At 40.6% G+C, this 19074-nt stretch overlaps 1 protein-coding gene across 1 annotated transcript in view; it reads left to right on the forward strand.

Moving 5' to 3' along the window:
* Nucleotides 1-19074, forward strand: part of gabbr2 (gamma-aminobutyric acid (GABA) B receptor, 2) — a 161047-nt gene that overhangs the window by 80445 nt on the left and 61528 nt on the right. Inside the window, exons 3-7 of the mRNA XM_041053758.1 lie at nt 1266-1436; nt 9266-9367; nt 14809-14874; nt 15398-15586; nt 16405-16647. Of these exons, the coding sequence (XP_040909692.1) occupies nt 1266-1436; nt 9266-9367; nt 14809-14874; nt 15398-15586; nt 16405-16647 (771 nt within the window). The remainder of the gene's footprint in view (nt 1-1265; nt 1437-9265; nt 9368-14808; nt 14875-15397; nt 15587-16404; nt 16648-19074) is intronic.

Consider the following 19074-nt stretch of genomic DNA (forward strand, 5'->3'; position numbering starts at 1 on the left):
AAAGTGGCAGATCTGTGTCTGTTCTGGCACATGTTGGTTGTTGCATCGAACAGACTTGCAAATTTTAATTAATTACAGTTGTTTTCACCTTTGGAGAAAATTAGTGACCTATTGTTGAAAATGTTCTGCAAAGTGGAAGAGAGAGAGAGAGAGAGGATAACTTGATTAGTAAACGAGAGGTGGGATGGGTAGGAATGAGGACAACTGTGGCTGTGGGTGGTGATAATGTGTGTGTGTGTGTTATGAGAGAGAGAGATGGCTTTATGCTTTTATATTATATCATATTAGCGTGTTAATGCTCTGGAAAAATACTTAAAAAGTTTGCCTTTCAAAGTCTGGTACACTTTCCCTTTTTTTGGAACATGAATTCATTTACAGGAGATGTGCTTCAAATCTGCTTAGGTTGCAGTGGTTGAGCAGAATAATAGCTGTGTGTAAAAAAAAAAAAGCAATTAGTGTTTGAGGTTCAGCACATTTTATTCTTAGTTAGGGATGTGTGTGTGTGTGAGTGTGTGTCTGTGTGTGTGGACTTGTTTTACTATATTCATGGGGGGGCAAAGTTTCAATGACTGTTTGAGTGTTAAGACTCGGTTTGAGGGTTAGGGTTAGAATTGTGACAGGTCCCCACAGATATTGTAAAGCAAGGATTTGCATGAGTTTGTGTGTGTCTGTGTGTATGTGTGAGGAATCAGATTCAAACTGATTGCAGGTGAAGAACGCAAACGCTTTAAACTTACCTATTTACTTATACACACGAACACACAAGCAGGCTTGAAAACGTATACATACTCCAAGGTACACACACACACACACACACACACACACACGCATAGGCACAGCATGAAGCCAGTTTCAAAGGTCATGCATATATTCCACCCAATATTCACAGATCTATTTACAGTTACACTTTGAAGTTGTTATTTCGCTGACATTTGAAGTGATTTGAAAGAGTTGATTTGTTCACACCCTTAGACTATAAATGAGTGTGTGTGAGTGTGAACATGTTCGTCACGGATGCACTGCCATGGTTTAATCCATGAAATGACAGAGTCCACCGACTCGCAAGCAAGGTCAGACCTGAGATCTGTCATCCGGTGCATTAGGTTTCAGTGACGCCGTACTTAACAGTGCTACTGTACCAACAGTTCAAGTGGAACCAACATAACCTGACAGTTTGTTGCCAGGATTATTTATGACCGTTGTGTTTAACTCTAACAGAAAGACTCAGTGCTCACTGTATTTCTTCCTCTTTTTTTCCATTACAGTTGTCCTTTGCAGCTACAACTCCAGTTCTGGCCGACAAGAAAAAATACCCCAACTTCTTTCGCACTGTCCCCTCAGACAACGCTGTGAACCCTGCTGTGGTAAAGTTCCTCAACTACTACAACTGGAGCCGCGTGGGGACACTGACACAGGACGTTCAAAGGTTCTCAGAGGTCAGTTATTGTTTTTTGTTCTTTAAAGAGATGATATTTTAAAATGTAAATGAATGAATGATTTATATGACATATTAACATCAATAGAAAATTGGGGCTTTAAAAAAAAAATCCCTCTTTAAAAAGAATATTTCCATGGTCACAGATTGTTATATAAATAATGCTATTACTGTTCCCTGTCTTATTCTGTTTAGCCAACAATTCATTCTCAAGCCAAATCCAGTATTTGTAATAATTCAGTCAAACAGAATTGTTTGCAAAGACAACAGTGAGAAAGGCACATTAATAACTGAATAGAATTTAACATCAAAATTGAAGAAATGAATAGTGCATTTGATGAAATGTTCGGCTTCGTAGTAACTGTGGCCTAGTTTACAGGAGGGAAACAGTGCATGGTTTCTTTTTATCTAGATATTTCTGTATTGTACATAAAATATGCTTTTATAAAACACAACTCAAGAAAGCAGATCAGATACATAAATATAAAGAATATAAAGATTCCACATTGGACAGTGGACATGTAAATAGTTAATTCATGGCTTCATATTATCAGCTTCAGCACAGACAGTGACCTGTGTCCAGTGGACTTTTATTTATGACTGTGCTAATACGGCACTGCTTACAGGTGTTTTTGTGTTGTACAGGGCTTTTTTAAAAGTCACTCTAACTTTATTCATCTTTTAGCTTTATGGGAAAAAAACTTTTTCATGTTCTGAAGGTGAAGGTTAACATCTCAGTATCATAAAACACTGAATATATTCTCTGTCAGGAAGATTTTTATCTTATCGTAAACAGATGCAGAGACTGGGAGTAGTAACAGTACTGAACAATGACTGGCATTTTCTGCAATTGTTATTCCAATGATGCCAACATGATTTGAGGGGGTCACAATTAAATTCAACTAATTCCCCACTGGTTGACTGAATTCATATTTTTCCACGCATGTGATACTCCATGCTGGATTGTGAGGGAATGATGAAAGTTGTTTTTTTTTTTTTTTTTAAGGAGTGTCCAGCAGCTTTCTACAACAAAGAGAAATAGGAGAAATGACATTCCAGTTGATCAAATTGATTGAGACCATGATATACAAGATTACATCAAGTTACACCAAAATGGATGCTGAGTAATGAGTCAAACTTATTTCCATGTCTAGGAGGGTTGAACACAAACAAAATGTACAGATTTGTCATGTCTTTGGATAACAACTCAAACCCATGGCACAAGCATTATATCACAGCAGCAACACGGGAACATTCAGTTAAAAAAAGCCTTGTCAGAGGTATTGAAAGCATAAATTTGAGAAACATATTGTGAGCTCTCGCCTCGGGGGCCCTGGTTGAAAACAATCTGCTCTGCAGCTGGGGGTGGGAGGTGGAGGTGGTGCTGGTGCTGGGGAGAGGGGGGGTGTATAAGAAGTCTCACTGCAAATCTCAGAGAGCCCAAATCCCTTTATCTCTCCCCTCCTGAAAGCGCCAAGGGGCTTAGGACGGGAGGAAGACGGACGGCCCGATTCAATCAACCTGCCACAAGATTGGCCTCTAATCCTGATTTACAAATATGCAAACATCGCTTCCGTACTTCATGTTTCGTACAATCCTCTGTCAGGTTCAGAGCACGCCGGTGTTTTGGTGCACCGGGAAGTCACGGCAACGTGCAGCAAGACAAATGGGTTGATGAGATGCGAAATAGTAAATGTTGTTCGAATGCCACCAAAGAGTAGAAAAATAACATGACAATGAATTGCATTATGAGTCTCAGTTACCTTCTAATGCAGCTGTCACTGCTCCATTAGGTTTATAGTGTGTTGTCTACATTAATGTTAATTGGTATTCATGCATGTGTGTATGTTACTTAGTCCTGACATAATTATTTTAGAATGTCGTCAATTGCCAATTATCTGATTATGCTGTGTTTTCCTACTATACTAGAATAATACAGTGTTTTGTAAACAGCATATTTCCTCCCACTCCACAAACAAGAGAAGTCTTTAACACACCATCAAAATAGACCCTAGTGTTACAAAATTATTGCACCAGTGGACTGGAGTGGTCAGAAATCCTATGGAAATATCCTGTGGAGCTATTATGAAAAAGAAAGAAAAAAAAAAACATATGTTCACTGTAGGAAATTACTCAGCCAAGGAAAGTTTTTCACGTTGATTTCCAAATTGTATCGAAATGAATGGAAACCATAAGCTGTTTGTAAAAGAGGAACAACTGCAACATTATTGAATGGTCTGAACATAAAGTATTTGTGCTGCTATGTGTTTTTCTTTTTTCTTTTTTTTAGGAGCGGTAAGCCAAAATTCATTTTCAGTGGATTACATTTTCTTTCCGAGGCTTTTGAAAACAAATAACACGATACACTAAACAAGTGTGGATGGAAAAAAAAACATGTAGTACATGACCTGAATGATTTATCTGTGCTCTGTAAAGTATTGGATTTGGATTTAGGAACATTGCTAATGCACGCCATTGTACTGTACTGTATATACAGTATATTATGCATGTGTGTACACACGTACATTGCGTAATGAGTATACTATTGACTGTGTTGTCATCTCCACCACCTACAACTCTCTTTTTCTCCCCCTTTCATGCTCTCTCTCTCCCCTACTGATCCGCAGTGCTATTTCCCAGGGAGACTGCTCGCAAGGTTAATGTTATGTAATGCTTGTTAAGGATTCAGTCAGTGGCATGCACACTACACACACATACAGTTCGGTGTCCCCTGGGAGTGTAACCTGTAAGCTAAAGCCAACTCGTCACTTCTATTTATAGGCACCATTGAAACGCACACACACACACGCACACAGCCTGTTTGTGGATGGACACCGACGTTCCACTAATGGGGGTGGGTTGTGGTTTATTGTAGTGAGAGATGAGAATGAGTAAAGGCTAGGTGTCCACGCTACACACACGCACACACACACACACACAGCAATCAACATTATTGAGATTGCCAGACATACAGGGCTCACCCAGGAACAGAGCAGCCATCATCAGTCAGTCAGATGACAGACCTGACTGAGAACAGGATTATGGCTCTGTCCTCTGCCTGGAACCCTCTGAGCTCAAGTGTTTAATTACACTGTGACCACTGATAAATCTAGCAGAAGTTCCTCTCTCAGCATCCTCTCACTGGCCGTTCCTCTCCCTCGTTCTCTCGCTTTCTCAGAAATCCTGCTTACAATCTAAAAAAAAAAAAAAAATTGTTTAGTAGTTATCCTTGTTTGGGCATTTCACAGCTTTTCTGTAGCCATTAGCTGCCGTTCGTTAGAAATAACCATGTAATGTTGTATAAATTCCTCCTCACAATGACTCACTCATGCCATTGTACAGGGCATGTAAGGCCGCGACAGGAAGCCAGCGGAGAGGTTGTCATCAGGCTGTGGCGCAGCCATTTGTCATGCTAGTTTGCATAAGCACATGCCTGGCATTATAGTCTGGGATAACTCTGAGATTTGCGTGGCGATTTGTATAGCGATGGAGCAGCACACAGTATGAGAGACAGATGTGTGCGAGGATCCAGCACACTGCCACGTTTGTAAAAGCCAAATTGCATGAAAATGTAACTGTCACATCCTCTTTTTGTCTCTCTGCTGTAACTCTAACGGTGGACACACAGATGCATTATGAAAGCACAGAAACTCACGGACAGTGCTCAGTCAGACAGACAGTCAGACAGACAGTCAGACAGACAGTCATACAGATGGAATGATTAAAAAAAAAATCACCTGCTAACACTGTGGTATGTGTGACACTATTAAACACACACAGGCAGTCACACCCGTCATTGCAAAGGGGCTCCACACTGTGAACGTGCCTGGAAATTATGTGTCTGTTTGTCTCACAGTGTCACACTGGTGCCATCTGAATCATCAAAAGCTACTCACTTACTGTGCATCAGGGCACTCACTTACGCCTGTCTGTGGTCGCCTGAAGGGTGTGATTTCTCTGTTGATGTTTGTTTGATTGCAAAAGCCAAGCTTTAGTACTAGTTTATGATTTGGTCTGGGAATTACATCCGCTCCGCATGAAAGTGCACTTTATCTTGAGATAATGCTTTTTGAAATCACCTCTGTAGGATATGAAATTATGTGTAGAGGAACTGTTGAATGAGCAATGGACTCACACTGCGGTGCTACCTGTGCATTTAAAAAATAAGTTTATGCTAACTATTTATGTTGACCGAAAACTTGACTCTGATGACTCAAAGTATGTGTTTAACTTGGTGAACTTTTAGTTTTGCTTTACAGTGCATATAACAGTGCTCATGTGCGAAGCAAATATATGAGCCTGTGCCCATTGCAGACAACACACACACATTTAAGACAAAAAGAAATACATTTATTTTATAGAGGTTTCACTCTGTGCTTTGCTCCAGGCAGCTGGAGTGGGGTGATACTTCATCCTGTCATATACACCCCAAAACCTCACAGGGTATCCCTCAACTTCATCAGCTGGTCAGTTTATCTTAATTTAGTTTGTGGTTGTAAGGTATGATATGGTTTTTCTTCATGTTTGTGTATCTCTTTGTGAGACACAGATAAAGACGTTCTGCATATAAATAAAATCCTGTCATGTTAATTTTCTGTCTGAACACAGTTGCTTTATATAGATATAACTCTGTCAACACTGTCATTTCATCCATCATGTGTGGGTGTGTACTTACATTATTTGTGTGTGAATGTGTGTGTGTGTGTGTGTGCGTGCGTGCATGCATGCATGCTCAAATGTGCAGGAGGATTATTTCTCTTCTGTAGCTGCTGCTGGGGATTCCCAGGCAGCCCCAGACAATGGAGAGTGTTTTTGTTACGCAGGAAAGCCGCTCACTTTTCCCCTCCTACTGTCCCTCAATCCATCTGTCCCCCTCCCCTCCGTCTCCCGCGCTTTATCTGACACGTTCAGTCCAGCAGAACACAGATGCATTTGTTCTTTTCCATCTCAGTGGAGGAAACACAAAATCAAACCAATAGAAATCCTCTTGTGACAAGTGCTTTTTTCCGAAAGGTGTATGGTTTTGTGTGGCAGACTCTCTGTGTTGATTTATATGTATGTATACTTGTGTGTACATGTTATTGTAGATCACACATTTTCCATCTCCGTACTGTAAGTCTTGTCTGTATGTGATTGTTGCTTGTTATTCTGTCCATCCGTCTCGCCCATCCCTGTCATGTTCCAGCTAGTTTCCTTTTAGCATCGCAGCAGCCAGGCCTTTTAGATCAACGCTCAGCACAACAGGACATTGTAGCTTGTCCAGACCACCGAGCCAATTGTTCCTCAAGAGCAAAACCTGGTTGTATTGATCTGTTCCAGCCTCCCTGTTGTTTCAGCTCAGCGAGCAGTACATTGGAGGGAATGTTTGTACAGGAGCGAGTGATGTACAGCGTGATTTAGAGCTCCCTCCAGGGCGCCAGAAGAGGAGGTGATTATGATAGACAGACATTTAGAGACATGAAGTAAATAAAGTTGAGGTTGTTCAGACTTTTTTTTTTTTTTTTGGATGATTACACAAAATATTTGTTTTAACAACTTTACAGCAGTAGCAATAGTAATAGTACTAACAGTGGTTGTGGTAACAGTCATAGTTTTATATCCATCATCATATATATCCTTGGGTGTGTTAATTGCTGTAGTTATCATCACACCACTTTGATGTGCTATATATATTCGTGAAGTGATACGTCACCTGTAATTTGTCTTTTCAGTGTGAGAGCAGCGTACTCTTCAGTCAGTTTGAATCTACAGTTAATTCCAATAATCATAAAATTTAACAGCATAAAAACTTATTAAAACTTTCATAAAAACTTTTTACACCGGTCCTTTAACATAATCTACCTCTCTACTGTCCATTGTAATAGTTTGCCAGTCTTGGTTGCCTTCCGTTGCTTTGCGAAACTCTGCTGTGGAAGCACATGCTGCTGGAATGGTTTGGGAAGTTTCTGTCGGGTGTTTTGATGCCTTTTCTCTGTCATGACAAGCTGTCATCATAAATGAAACGAATTCAAGCTGACCCAACCCTCTGTTCTCTGCCAATAAGTAAACTTCAAACCTTTCAGAGACACATTTCAAGCTAAAAGTTTGGATGGAGTAGGAGTAGTCACTTTAAGCAGTGTGTTCACAAACATAAATGTCTGTGTGCATTCAGCTCATTTCTGAGGATGCAACCAATATGTACTGGAAGCAGTATAGGACACATAAATGTGGGTATATACTAAGGCACACATTCACGCACTCAGACAAATATAGGGCAAACACACATCTGTTAGCTGTTAGCTGAGAGACAATGTCCCTGCCAACTGAGCTTGGAGTGAACTGAGTGCGCACACTCTCTGATGTCTTAACATGCCCCCTAATTCTAAACTCTCGAGCGGGAGTGGAGGGGCCGATGGCCTCAGGGCATGGCCGGAGGACAGTTTGGCCATAGAGAGAGGAGGAGATGTCATCAGTAAAACTCAGCACGAAAACCGACAGACCGTTTTCATGGCAGACATTTTGACTACCTAGACACAGGCGTAACTGATAATGTTAATAATGGCTGCATTCCACTTAGGTGCTCCTGTGCCAGAGCCCTGGTATTGTGCATGCTGGCCTACTGGCATGCCTTACTGGAACAACTAAATGGAGCAGAGCCATCATTAATGTTATTAGTTACACCTGTGCTTTTCCTGCTATGACAAGTCAAAATGTCTGCTGTTGAAAAAGGCTTTTTCTAAAATTGTAGCTTAAAGGAGGGAAGCCAGAGGGATGAATCATAATGTGTGTGTTTGTGAGGGGAGAGAAGGAGCGAGAGGCAGGATGAAAAACCACCTCGAGCTCGCCATCACGGCGGGATACCTGCTCCATTCTCTCTCCTCCTCTGATCCCATTATTCCCGTGAATCAGTACATCAAAGCAGATGTACAGCTGCTGCAGATACATTTACAGTGCATCACACGTATGTCTGCTTTTCGACAAGCCTCCGATAACGGTTTGAGATAATTTAAAGTGAGCACTTGTGCTTGCTTGTGTCATTCTGTGGAAAAACAAATGCATATCACTATGACAAATGCACACTGGGTATTATCAGCACTACAACTTCACAGTGAACAGTCAGTCAAATTAGACTGATAACGGTTTTGATGTCTTCAGTAGCCAATATGTCTCTGCCATGCAAACTTGACAAGCTCCTCGTCTTTCTGTCTTTTCATTCACAGTTTCATTCACACCAGTTCAGATCTTTACTGCTTTAAACATAATGTACATATGTGCTGCTGTATGGGAAACAGCAGAATATTATGTAAATTTAGAGAAGACGCGTTGCACTCGTTTCATGCACTCGTTTGTTGAAGTCATTTAAGCATTTATATTTTAACAAAATAATGTTCCTTTAGTTTAAACATCATAGCAGTTGCTTGCTGGTTTGTTTCAGCTGACCGTAAGGACATAAGGAAGCCCCCCCTGCTAAATCCCAACCTGCGGCTCTCCAAGCTGATCAATAGACTACTAGTTACTAGAGTTGTGACAAGGACGTGATCCCACTTGGATTCCCATCATGAACGCTGACAGTTGTTGTAACTTTTACCCTTAAGCGGTCAGCTTAAATCACCAACTCTGAGTACAGCTCAGTTAGTCATATTGAGGGAAGAACGAAGCTAAGTCTTCAAGGGTGAGTATTAGGTCTACAAGAAAGAGAATTGTGTAGCCACAGTCCCGCCAAGAAATATGAATGGGTTGGATGATAAATAAAAAGAGCAGAGCAATGGACGTCTTACACTGTAAATTATCCACCGTGCTCATGTGCTTTCTCTTTTCTGTCTCTCTCTCTCTTTTCTCCTGTTCTCTCAGGTGAGGAATGACCTGACTAATGAGCTGGAGAAAGCAGACATTCAGATCGCAGATACAGAAAGCTTCTCCAACGACCCCTGTGTCAATGTCAAGAAGCTCAAGGTAAGTGATCCAGCCTGAGCACCTTACAATTCTATTTAACTGAATAAAAAAATAAATAAACTGGAATGCTTCAAAGTCAGTCGCGGATAATTCTCAGATACACCAAATGTCTTGGGCTCCATTTAGATTTTACTTATAATTTTTTTAATACTATATTTGTATCTGAGTCGATGCCGTTCACAGTGAATGCTGCACGATGAATAATTTATCTAAGAATTGTCCCTGAATTTGACTGAGCAGAGCAGGGAAATTCTCAATGAGACTAGTGGATCCTTAATGAGAAGAGTGTAATGGCTGGGGAGGGGGGGGTCTACACAGTGACCTCTGATGACCTGCTCTGACTAATGGATATTTGATGGACATTTAAGCATATACATGCACATACAGTCATGCAAGCAGGATTTCTCATTTATGTTCTCTCCTCTTCTTTACTCTCAAATGTGTTGAGACAGAATGAAATTAGACCATTATGGGGCCAATATTAGGATATTAGACCGGTACATTTTTATACCATTTACTCTTGACTTTAACCACTGCGTGGTTGAGCAGACTTTGCTAAGATAAAGGAAGAAAAAAAATGCATGAAATTCAGATGTAACGCAGTCAAGTGTGATGGCTAAATCCAAACTCACTCACATCTAAATGCATTTTGCCTCTTTCACCAGTTGTACAGACAGAGTGTCTCAATGCAGCAGTTCATAGTAGCAAAGATTGAAAAAGGTATGAGTATAAATATATTTTCAGATAGGAAGCAGCACACATGGCACAGTGAGAGGAAAGATGTTGGATGTGAAGAGGATGGAGTAGGAGAAAGTAAAAAGAAGTCGGATTTGTGAGTGGAAGATATGACGTATGCAAGATGGAGCAGGTTGAAAGAAATGCAACAGAGCGATGATGAGACAGAGGAATAGTAGGGAAGGAACAGGAAGATAAGCTGTTCTTCCAAAAATATATGTGTAACTCTGCATGTTGAGCGCTGACATTTTAAGCTGACACCACCCTTGCTTGATCAACTCTAAATATGCAAATCACAGAGTCGCCTCGAAAGCTTTTCAGAACCTTTGGTAGGTGTGTGTGTGTGTGTGTGTGTGGTGGGGGGGGGGGGGGGTGATTGGGGGGTAGGGGCTATGACACCCTAATGGTTTGTTTCCCGCTCATCTCACAACAGCGGTTTGCTGTCTCCCCCGACAGCTACGTAATATGATGAGGTAGAGGGTGACACAGATTTCGTTGTGAAGGCTGGTCTTTTTTTGGTATGCTGCTGTGCGTTTGTGTATGTGAGAGTGTGTGCGGAGTGGGAGTGGGGGGATAAGGGGAGGGGAGGCGAGGGGGTTCATGGCGTCACTGTGTGATCCACAAATAGAGCACTCACTTCTGCGATATTCCAGCTGGAATATTCAAAAAGCAGACAGTGCATCGCTGCTGCAGGGCGCTGAAGCAGCCCTCTGCGTTTCTCTGTCACTTTCTTCTTTTTTCATCGTCATCTCTAGTTCTCTGTCCCCCGTTTGTTGCTGGACAGGTTGACAAGATATCATCAGGAAACAAAGACAGACTCACATTTCTGCTCAAAGATACACACATACAGCCACATTTACATACTAATTTTAGAAACAATCTAGTTTTGTCTTTTTCAGTTTGTACATAACGTAACAATGCTCGCAGACATTTTATAGACAATGCCTTTTTAAGATTTTTGTGGCTGACGGGACAGTTCAGGCAGCTTGCATTCAATGGACGAGCGTGTGAGAACAAAAAAAAATCCTATAAATTTAGATCAAGACCAGCACACTTTATTACTTATTATAACTCAATTATTTATTATACACTCATAACTCTTGCCCCACAGATGTGACGTAGCAGGGGATGGCCCATTTCTCATAAGACATTTTTTTTGCCACACTAATTCAGCAGTTTTTGGATGGCAGAGGGCCCTCCACTCATGTACTACTTTCAGTTATATTCTCAAATATGGTTAATTTATAAACTCACTGAAGTTCTACCCCATTTCACTAACTCATTATTTAAAAAGCGGCTTCTGATTTTTGATTTTAGGTTATAAATGTGTTAAGGCTGCCAGTGTTATGTGTGATGGTATAAGCTCTGAAATGTGTCACAGAAGCCTTTGAGTTCATAAGCTAACCTTTGATTGATTGATTTTCTGATACCTTTACACATCATTTCTTCACCAACATATTAGATAAATGCATCACTAGAGACAAGGGGGGCACCTACAGTATATCCACCACCTCTTTAAATTCTACAGAAGGTGGTGTTGTGTGGAGCCACAGACCCAGGAGATTGATTCAAGACAAATGGTTTGCATTGATATTATCATTACAGGTTTGTCTATTTCATATGGTATGCTACTGATAATATACTCAGAGTAGTTTGTGCTGTTCCCATGGACCGTAGCGGTTTTCTGGTTCTGTTTTTAAACTGAAGAATCACCTCTGCTGGCCCAAATCCCCAAATAGCACCATGTTGCTGCAAGAGTCTTACACAGCAAAAACTGAACCCTCAGACCTCCTCATATCCAGCTGTAAGGACCAATCCATACCAAATTCTAGGTCTGAGGCGAGTTTTCAGACTGCTTTTGACTTAGTTCTCCACTAACATGGGTTTAGTAATGAGGTCAGGAATGCTTAAATGTTTTGTTGCATACTGACTGTATTTTTGTTGACTTTTATTTTGAAAGCAGCAGCCTGTTAATTTCGTTTCAGACGTCTGTGTCAGATCTGTGGTCATAACAGTGTGTGTAACTTTTAATGCTCACCTAGTGATCAATTAGTGATCAAATGCACACGCAGATGTGTCCTGTGAGTGTTATGTGTTTGATCATGTCTGCACACAGCGCAATCGCTGCACAGTAATCATCACAAACAGACGGGGGGATGGTTTTAGTGGGCAGAAGCAACACATTGCCCAGTCTACAAATCATATTTCCCACGAGCTCATAAAAGACCATCATTATTGCAGTGTTTGCGTGTGTGTGTGTGTGCGTGTGCTTAATAAGCCTTAACAGTGCCTGATTGGGCTTATGAGGTACAATATTATTCAAACCGTTATCACATATAAATCACCTTGATAAAGTTACAAACAACCCTGTCACGGATAAAGCAGTCAAGGCTGCCCTTAACACTAACCTCTTTGAGAACAATTATTATTATAGTTGTATAAAAACTCGAGCAATGAAGGTAATTTGGGGCCCTGTAGTGCCCCGGTTTGTCTGCAGTGCACAAACACAACATACTCACTCATGCCCTTGCCCGCAACTACGCAGTCTTTTCACGTTGTTGCCAGGCAGGCCAGAATTTAAACCGAAGCTGTGGTCCTTGGCCATAGCTGGAGTCATTTGGGTTAAGTGCCTTTCCTCCAGGGAAGAGCAGTGTTATTGAGTAACCGCTAGCACTTCACACACACATAGACACGCGCACATACACACACACACACAGACAAAATAACGCACCCCACAAAAGTTCAGAGTTGTTACCTGCTCTTCTTGCACATCTACACACACACACATTGTGACGTTGCCAGAGCAGTGGAACAACACTAAGGCCTTTGTACAAAAGACCCCTTGAATGTCCCAGCATGCTCTCTGGCTCTGATGAGAAACCACCAGAGAAGCCTTTTGATTGAACTGCTCAACTTTCTAAAAGCTCTCATCCTCTTTCATGTGTATGTGTGTATCCCATAAGCAAGAACCTATATAGATGATTTGTCATGAAATTCATCTTATAGCTGCTGAAGATTTTCTATCTACGTTCCTATCGCTGTTTTGAAGAATAACTACAAGGTTTGGTTGTTGGGTGGTTCTGTTTGTCCAATCGCCTCAAGGAACTGGAATTAAGATGACAGTGATTGGTTGTCCCCAGTGATCTGTGGATGCGTGACATATGGTAGTGTCTGCTTGAGGGAAGAGCACTTCATGAACTGTATTTGTAAAGATGTCTCAGCATGCAGAATAAAAGCAGGGCACTATAGGTTCACTGAAATTACTGCTTGTGTCGCACTGTTTTTTTAAAAATCTGCTTTAGTTATAATTTTTCATTATAGCTCAACCCAGAGTGGCTGTCAAACATGTTTTCAGAGTGTTTTGTTTTATAATTACATTTCAGAAAGCATCTGGCTGAAGACAGCAATGCCACTAAGAGGCTGAATGGTTGTTTGTAATGTATAGCCTTTTCCACCTAATCGATATTAGAGAGAACCGAACACTTGAACACATGTAGCTTAAAGTGCATGTTGCACTTACATGACATTACCATAGAAAACACACTCAGCATTGAGTATGTTTTCCCAAAGAATGAGAATCCTGTTACAAGACGACTGTTGGTGACAAACAGCAAAATAATCTAGTGTGTCTTCTGTTTCTTACTGTTTAGTGAAGTTCAGTGACGTCAGTGATGCTGTCAGTGTTTAGGTTTCTTTTATATTGCTCAGTGATTTGGTTCGAACAGCACAGTCAGAGCCTTATTAAGGCCTTATGACAGACTTTTCTCAGTGCGTAACACATCACCTCCAGCCTCATTGACCAGATGTACATTCGTCAAACCTGTGTCGGTAATATGATTAGATTAGATTTGGAAGTATTTGGATGTGTGTGTGTTTGTGTTTTGAGTGTTTGTGATCATCATATGTGTGCATATGTGTGTGTGTGTGGAGGCCTGTGCTTGTGTTCATACTATACATATGCATTTTCACACTAAATGACAGACTGTTGGTCCCAGAGCCTGATCTTTTTTCCCCCCACCATGAAACATGCTGCACTTCCACCCGGGCAATCTGAATTATTTACAGAGTCAGTCACCAGGCCATGTGCTCTGAATCCCCATGTAAATTTGTGCTCTCCAGCCTGGTTGGCAAGGAAGGCAATTCTGCCCGCTGACACTAATGTCTCTGTTGTTATGGATCGACACTTTGCGACTTAATATCGCCCTGGTCTCTCAGCTGCTGGTTCGCCTCATACTTTGTAGCCGTTGATGAGGTAGACATAGTGTGGAAAACAGAGTACACCCAACACGTTTCTATGTGTATTTGCTAATAAAGTGTGATGATGCAGAATGATGAGAAAAAGTCATCATAAACATGGTAACTGATCCTAGCACAGATATTCTTTTTTTCTTGATGCTTATATTGACTGAAGTGCAGTTCCAGGGTAACGAGCAGGAGACTTCTGTTGATAGAAATGTCAAGCATGTATTGCAACATTACTGTAAAGTCAGTGGGTCACAAAGTCACAAGAAAAAGCTTGCTTACAGTGTAATGAACACTATACTGTACGGTGAGCGCAAAGCAATAAAATCCTGATTACATAATAATGCCGTTTCACATCACACTCATTTCACACTGTAGCGGTACCTCACAGTAACATCTGCATGAGTGTGTTAGGCTGAAAAATGTTTCTTTGAATCATAAAGTCTTATTCTCTCTTTTTTCAGGACAACGATGTGAGAATCATCATCGGCCAGTTTGACGAGAACCTGGCCTCCAAAGTCTTCTGCTGCGTAAGTCCTCAGTCTACACTCACTGCAACTGAAAGCTTTATATATCAACTTTGAAGTTTACGCTGCTTTTGTTTTGAAATACAATTGGTGCAGTGCTGCTGTTAACACAAAATTGGAACATGATGTGATTTGGTTTACGGGGATGCTGCGAATATGGAGTAGTAAACTGTAAATGTGTAGTACAGGGTGACATTTATGCCCAAAGTCGACAGAAACTAATCCCGCCCAGATAGAATTAGGCCTGGCTAAATTTATCACTTAACTGTTTGGCTTCACATAATTTGGACTTTAGATGGTTCGGTCTCATTTTATGATTTCCCCTTGGGGCTCGGTTCAAGATGTAACAGTAATTTTCCAGGCTCGTTTGGCACTAGAACCAAACTATCATGGAAATACAGCAATTCCACATCAAGCAAGAATAATTACACATTAGTTACAGAGTTATAGTCAGAATCAGATTATATTATACTGTATCTCCTTGCTGTTGTATTGCCTAAACACCCATTTCATCTACCCTTCCCAGGCGTATAACCTGAACATGTTTGGCAGCAAATACCAGTGGATTATCCCCGGCTGGTACCAGGGCAACTGGTGGGAACAGGCCAACACCACCAACTGCACCACCAAGAAGCTGCTCACGGCCATGGAGGGATACATCAGCGTGGACTTTGAGCCGCTCAGCGCTCGGCAGATCAAGGGCATCTCTGGCAGGGTGAGTAACACATACGGTTGTCCTCCAGATGAGTGTACATGTTGTTAACAAGTAATTTAATGTGACATGAGACTTGAAGTCAACATTTAATTAAAACAAGACAGAAACGTGTATTGTACCAGTGAGGTGAATATCTTTAGCCCTAATACACAGCGGTATTTTGTTAAAGACTGAGTGGTGGTAACCAGATGTAGACAAATTTTACTATTGGTGGAATTTATGTTTTAGAATATAACAGCCTGAGGTCAATAAAGCAAATGAACTGTGAAAGGCTTTGGTTCAGTTTTATCTGAAGGTTTTCACTTCTAAACTAAACTTGGGTTTTCCTTTTTTAGACCAGAGCTTAGTCATCACTGAAAGGTTGTTTTTTTTTCCACTTTGTCTTTGTGTGATTGTAATACTTCTTTGGCTGCAACCTGAAGAGCACCTGTGATTGTATTTGAGAGAATCTGTTGAAAGTGTTCCTGTAATTGTTTTTAGAACAATCTCTGGAGGCAGTAGAGAACTTACTCCCCTAAAATGACATCTTAGATGCGTGTTTTTAAACCAGAGGTTGTGACCAAAATCAATCATAGAGTTTGTTTTCACATTGCACTACCAGCAAAGGTGCATTGATTCCAAGACAGACTTATTTCCAGTAACTTTGTATCCCAAATTATGTGCAAAATAATCCCCTCTCCTTGGACCAAGTTACACCAAAAATAGTGTTTTTGAAATAATCTTGAATTAATGTATTCCTATAGATAAACAACATATATAAAAAGTTCAGAGATGCACATTTTCACCACTTGATTTCCTGTCTGTTACTTTTCCTCCAGACCCCTAAGGAGTACGAGAGGGAGTACAGCCGAGAGCTTCAGCAGAAAGGTGTGGAGGCCAGCAAGTTTCACGGCTTTGCCTACGATGGGATCTGGGTCATTGCTAAAACCTTGACTCGAGTGATGGAACTGCTCCGGATAAAACAACGGCAGAACACCTATCACAACTTCACTGTGGATGACCGCGAAGTGGGCAAAATGGTGCTGGATGTCATGAACGAGACCAACTTCTACGGTGTTACGGTAAGTTATGGAGCAGATCAGTATTTTATTTTTATTTTTTTGCATCAGAGTACCACTGTCCACATTTAGCTGACATATGTGAACACAAGGATCATCTCCAGACACTTACATACTGTACATTTACCCATACATGCAGGCAAAATGTTTTCTTTAATATTGATGAGACACATACATTGAGGGAGAGGGAGAAAGCCACTCTCACATACTCTCACTATCGAAACACTGGTTAAGGCTGATGAATAAGTGTCTTTTTGGGGTTATTCAAACGTGTCGCTGTAAGTGCTTATGTATTTAAACTGTGTATGTTAAGTATGTACTGTGTTTGAATGGAGTGGGTAAATGTCAGAACAACACATAGAGGCATTAATTACTGCTCTGTCAGGCCTGCAAGCTTGTTTGCAGACAGGGCTGCTTAGCCGTCCTTATCTCTGTATGAAGCCTAAAGTGATGTCATCCGGTGCTGCAGACTCACTCCAATGCATTCAAGATTGATCCTAGTAGCTATGCTAGCTACAAGCTGTGTGTATGTGTGTGTGTGTATTCTCACTCTCACTTCCTATTGAGCTATTAGAGGATATCTTCTGTTCCCCTGTAAAGGCCACTCCATTATTAGAGGATGTCACGCTGCTCCCAGCCTCAACTGCCAGTAAGCGTGCAGGGCCCTGCAGTACAGTGGAACATTACTCATATTATTTCATATTCATAACCGTGTGTACAAATAAATGGCCTGAAAAAATGCAACTGAGGATAAAAAAAAGAGAAAGAGCTATACTGAAAATTACAGCGGAGCAGTGTTTAAAAAAAAAAATACTACTGCTCATGTTTTGCTCATAAACATTCACTGCATGTGATTAATCTGAGAGAATAAAGTCAATGTAGGACACATGAGAAAGACAATGAGATACAGATTTTTACAGTTACAGATTCTTCTACAGGATAGATGTCAACAGAACAAGAAAGAAACAGAGTGAGAGAAAATAGCCTTGGAGAAAATCAGAACAGGCTACTGACTTGTATTATTGTGAGACCCTTTAGGGGCTAATGTCCCTGGAGGTATAATACTGTATGTGTGTTGCAGCGCTATACCAAATCCTTTGGGTCCTCATCCCTCTACTGTTACCTCTCTCAGCACAGACCCACTCAAGGCTGCTGATCAGGAGCAGGCTGACATTGAGCCTTTCCTCAGAGATTCAGGGCAGAAAAGCGGTGCAGGAATATTGATGGCCATGTAACAATTCATTCACTTTTTACTCCAGGCACACAAAAGATGATGAAGTCCTACTAGGTTGTTTGAATAGACTAGCAATCTTATTCTCCCTTTTCATATCTGTATTGACTCATACTGATCCAACATATGTAGCCATCAGTGGTGGAAGAAAGACTCAAATCCTTTGAAAATGTAGTGATCCCACACTAAAAATACTCATGAATTCATAATTTTTATTACGTAAAAACAAGGATTTGCTGCAAATTAAGTCAAACATAAAAGTGCTCATTAAGAAGAAGAGTGTTCTCTCCTGAAGTAGCAGAATAATAGTAGAAGGTTTTATAGAACTGAAGCACTTAAGTAAGATAAATGTACTTTATGTTACATCGTACTTAAGTATAGTACTTAAATATACTTAGTTACTTTTTTCCTCAAGGAGCCATCATTAATGTCCCACTTTACATGTGAAGAGCATTAACGTTGAAGAAAATATGCATGTGCCACTTCATTTTGAGATTTTAGAGAGTGTGGATTAAATTAAATTCATAAAAACATAGTGTGCAAACATTGTGTTGATGGGAAATGGACGTGGTCACAGGTAATGTGGAAATTTTCAGAATAGCTACAGTAAATCTACATGCTCTTATTTTGTCATACAAAAAAAAAAAAACATCATCCACATACAGAACATTGTTTAACCAGCTAAATCTTTATATAATGATGTTTTTTGTTTTGACAACCACAATCCTCAGAAGAATAAAAAAAAAAATCTGAGCAGAAATATTGTGCATGTGGTAAACAAATATGTTGTTTGAAGACAACGGCATTGCGGTATAATTAAATGCGTCTCTGTACCAAAAGATTTGAGATCTGTCGACTGTTAAGGCTCTTCTTTTAAGGGATTACATGAAATGAGATCAAAAGCGTTTGCTTATGTAGCACACACTTAGCACATAGAAACTTCCACCCACACATGACGACCAAAGACATAGGAAGGCAATTTCCCTTCCACACTGCATACATCTTTTATGCTATTTTTGAATTCAGATTTCAAAAGCAGCTGTTACACAGCTCGCTTGGTTTGCTTGTGAATTGCAATAACTTCAGCTGGGTTTCCAATAAAATTAATCCCTGTACAAGCGCCAGTGAAACGGCAAATTCAGGCTGTTTATCCTTGGTTTAAATGTTATGTGTGCATGTGTGCCTGATCATATGGGACC

This window comes from Toxotes jaculatrix, chromosome 13 (genome assembly GCF_017976425.1).
Source record: "Toxotes jaculatrix isolate fToxJac2 chromosome 13, fToxJac2.pri, whole genome shotgun sequence".
Taxonomy (NCBI): domain Eukaryota; kingdom Metazoa; phylum Chordata; class Actinopteri; family Toxotidae; genus Toxotes; species Toxotes jaculatrix.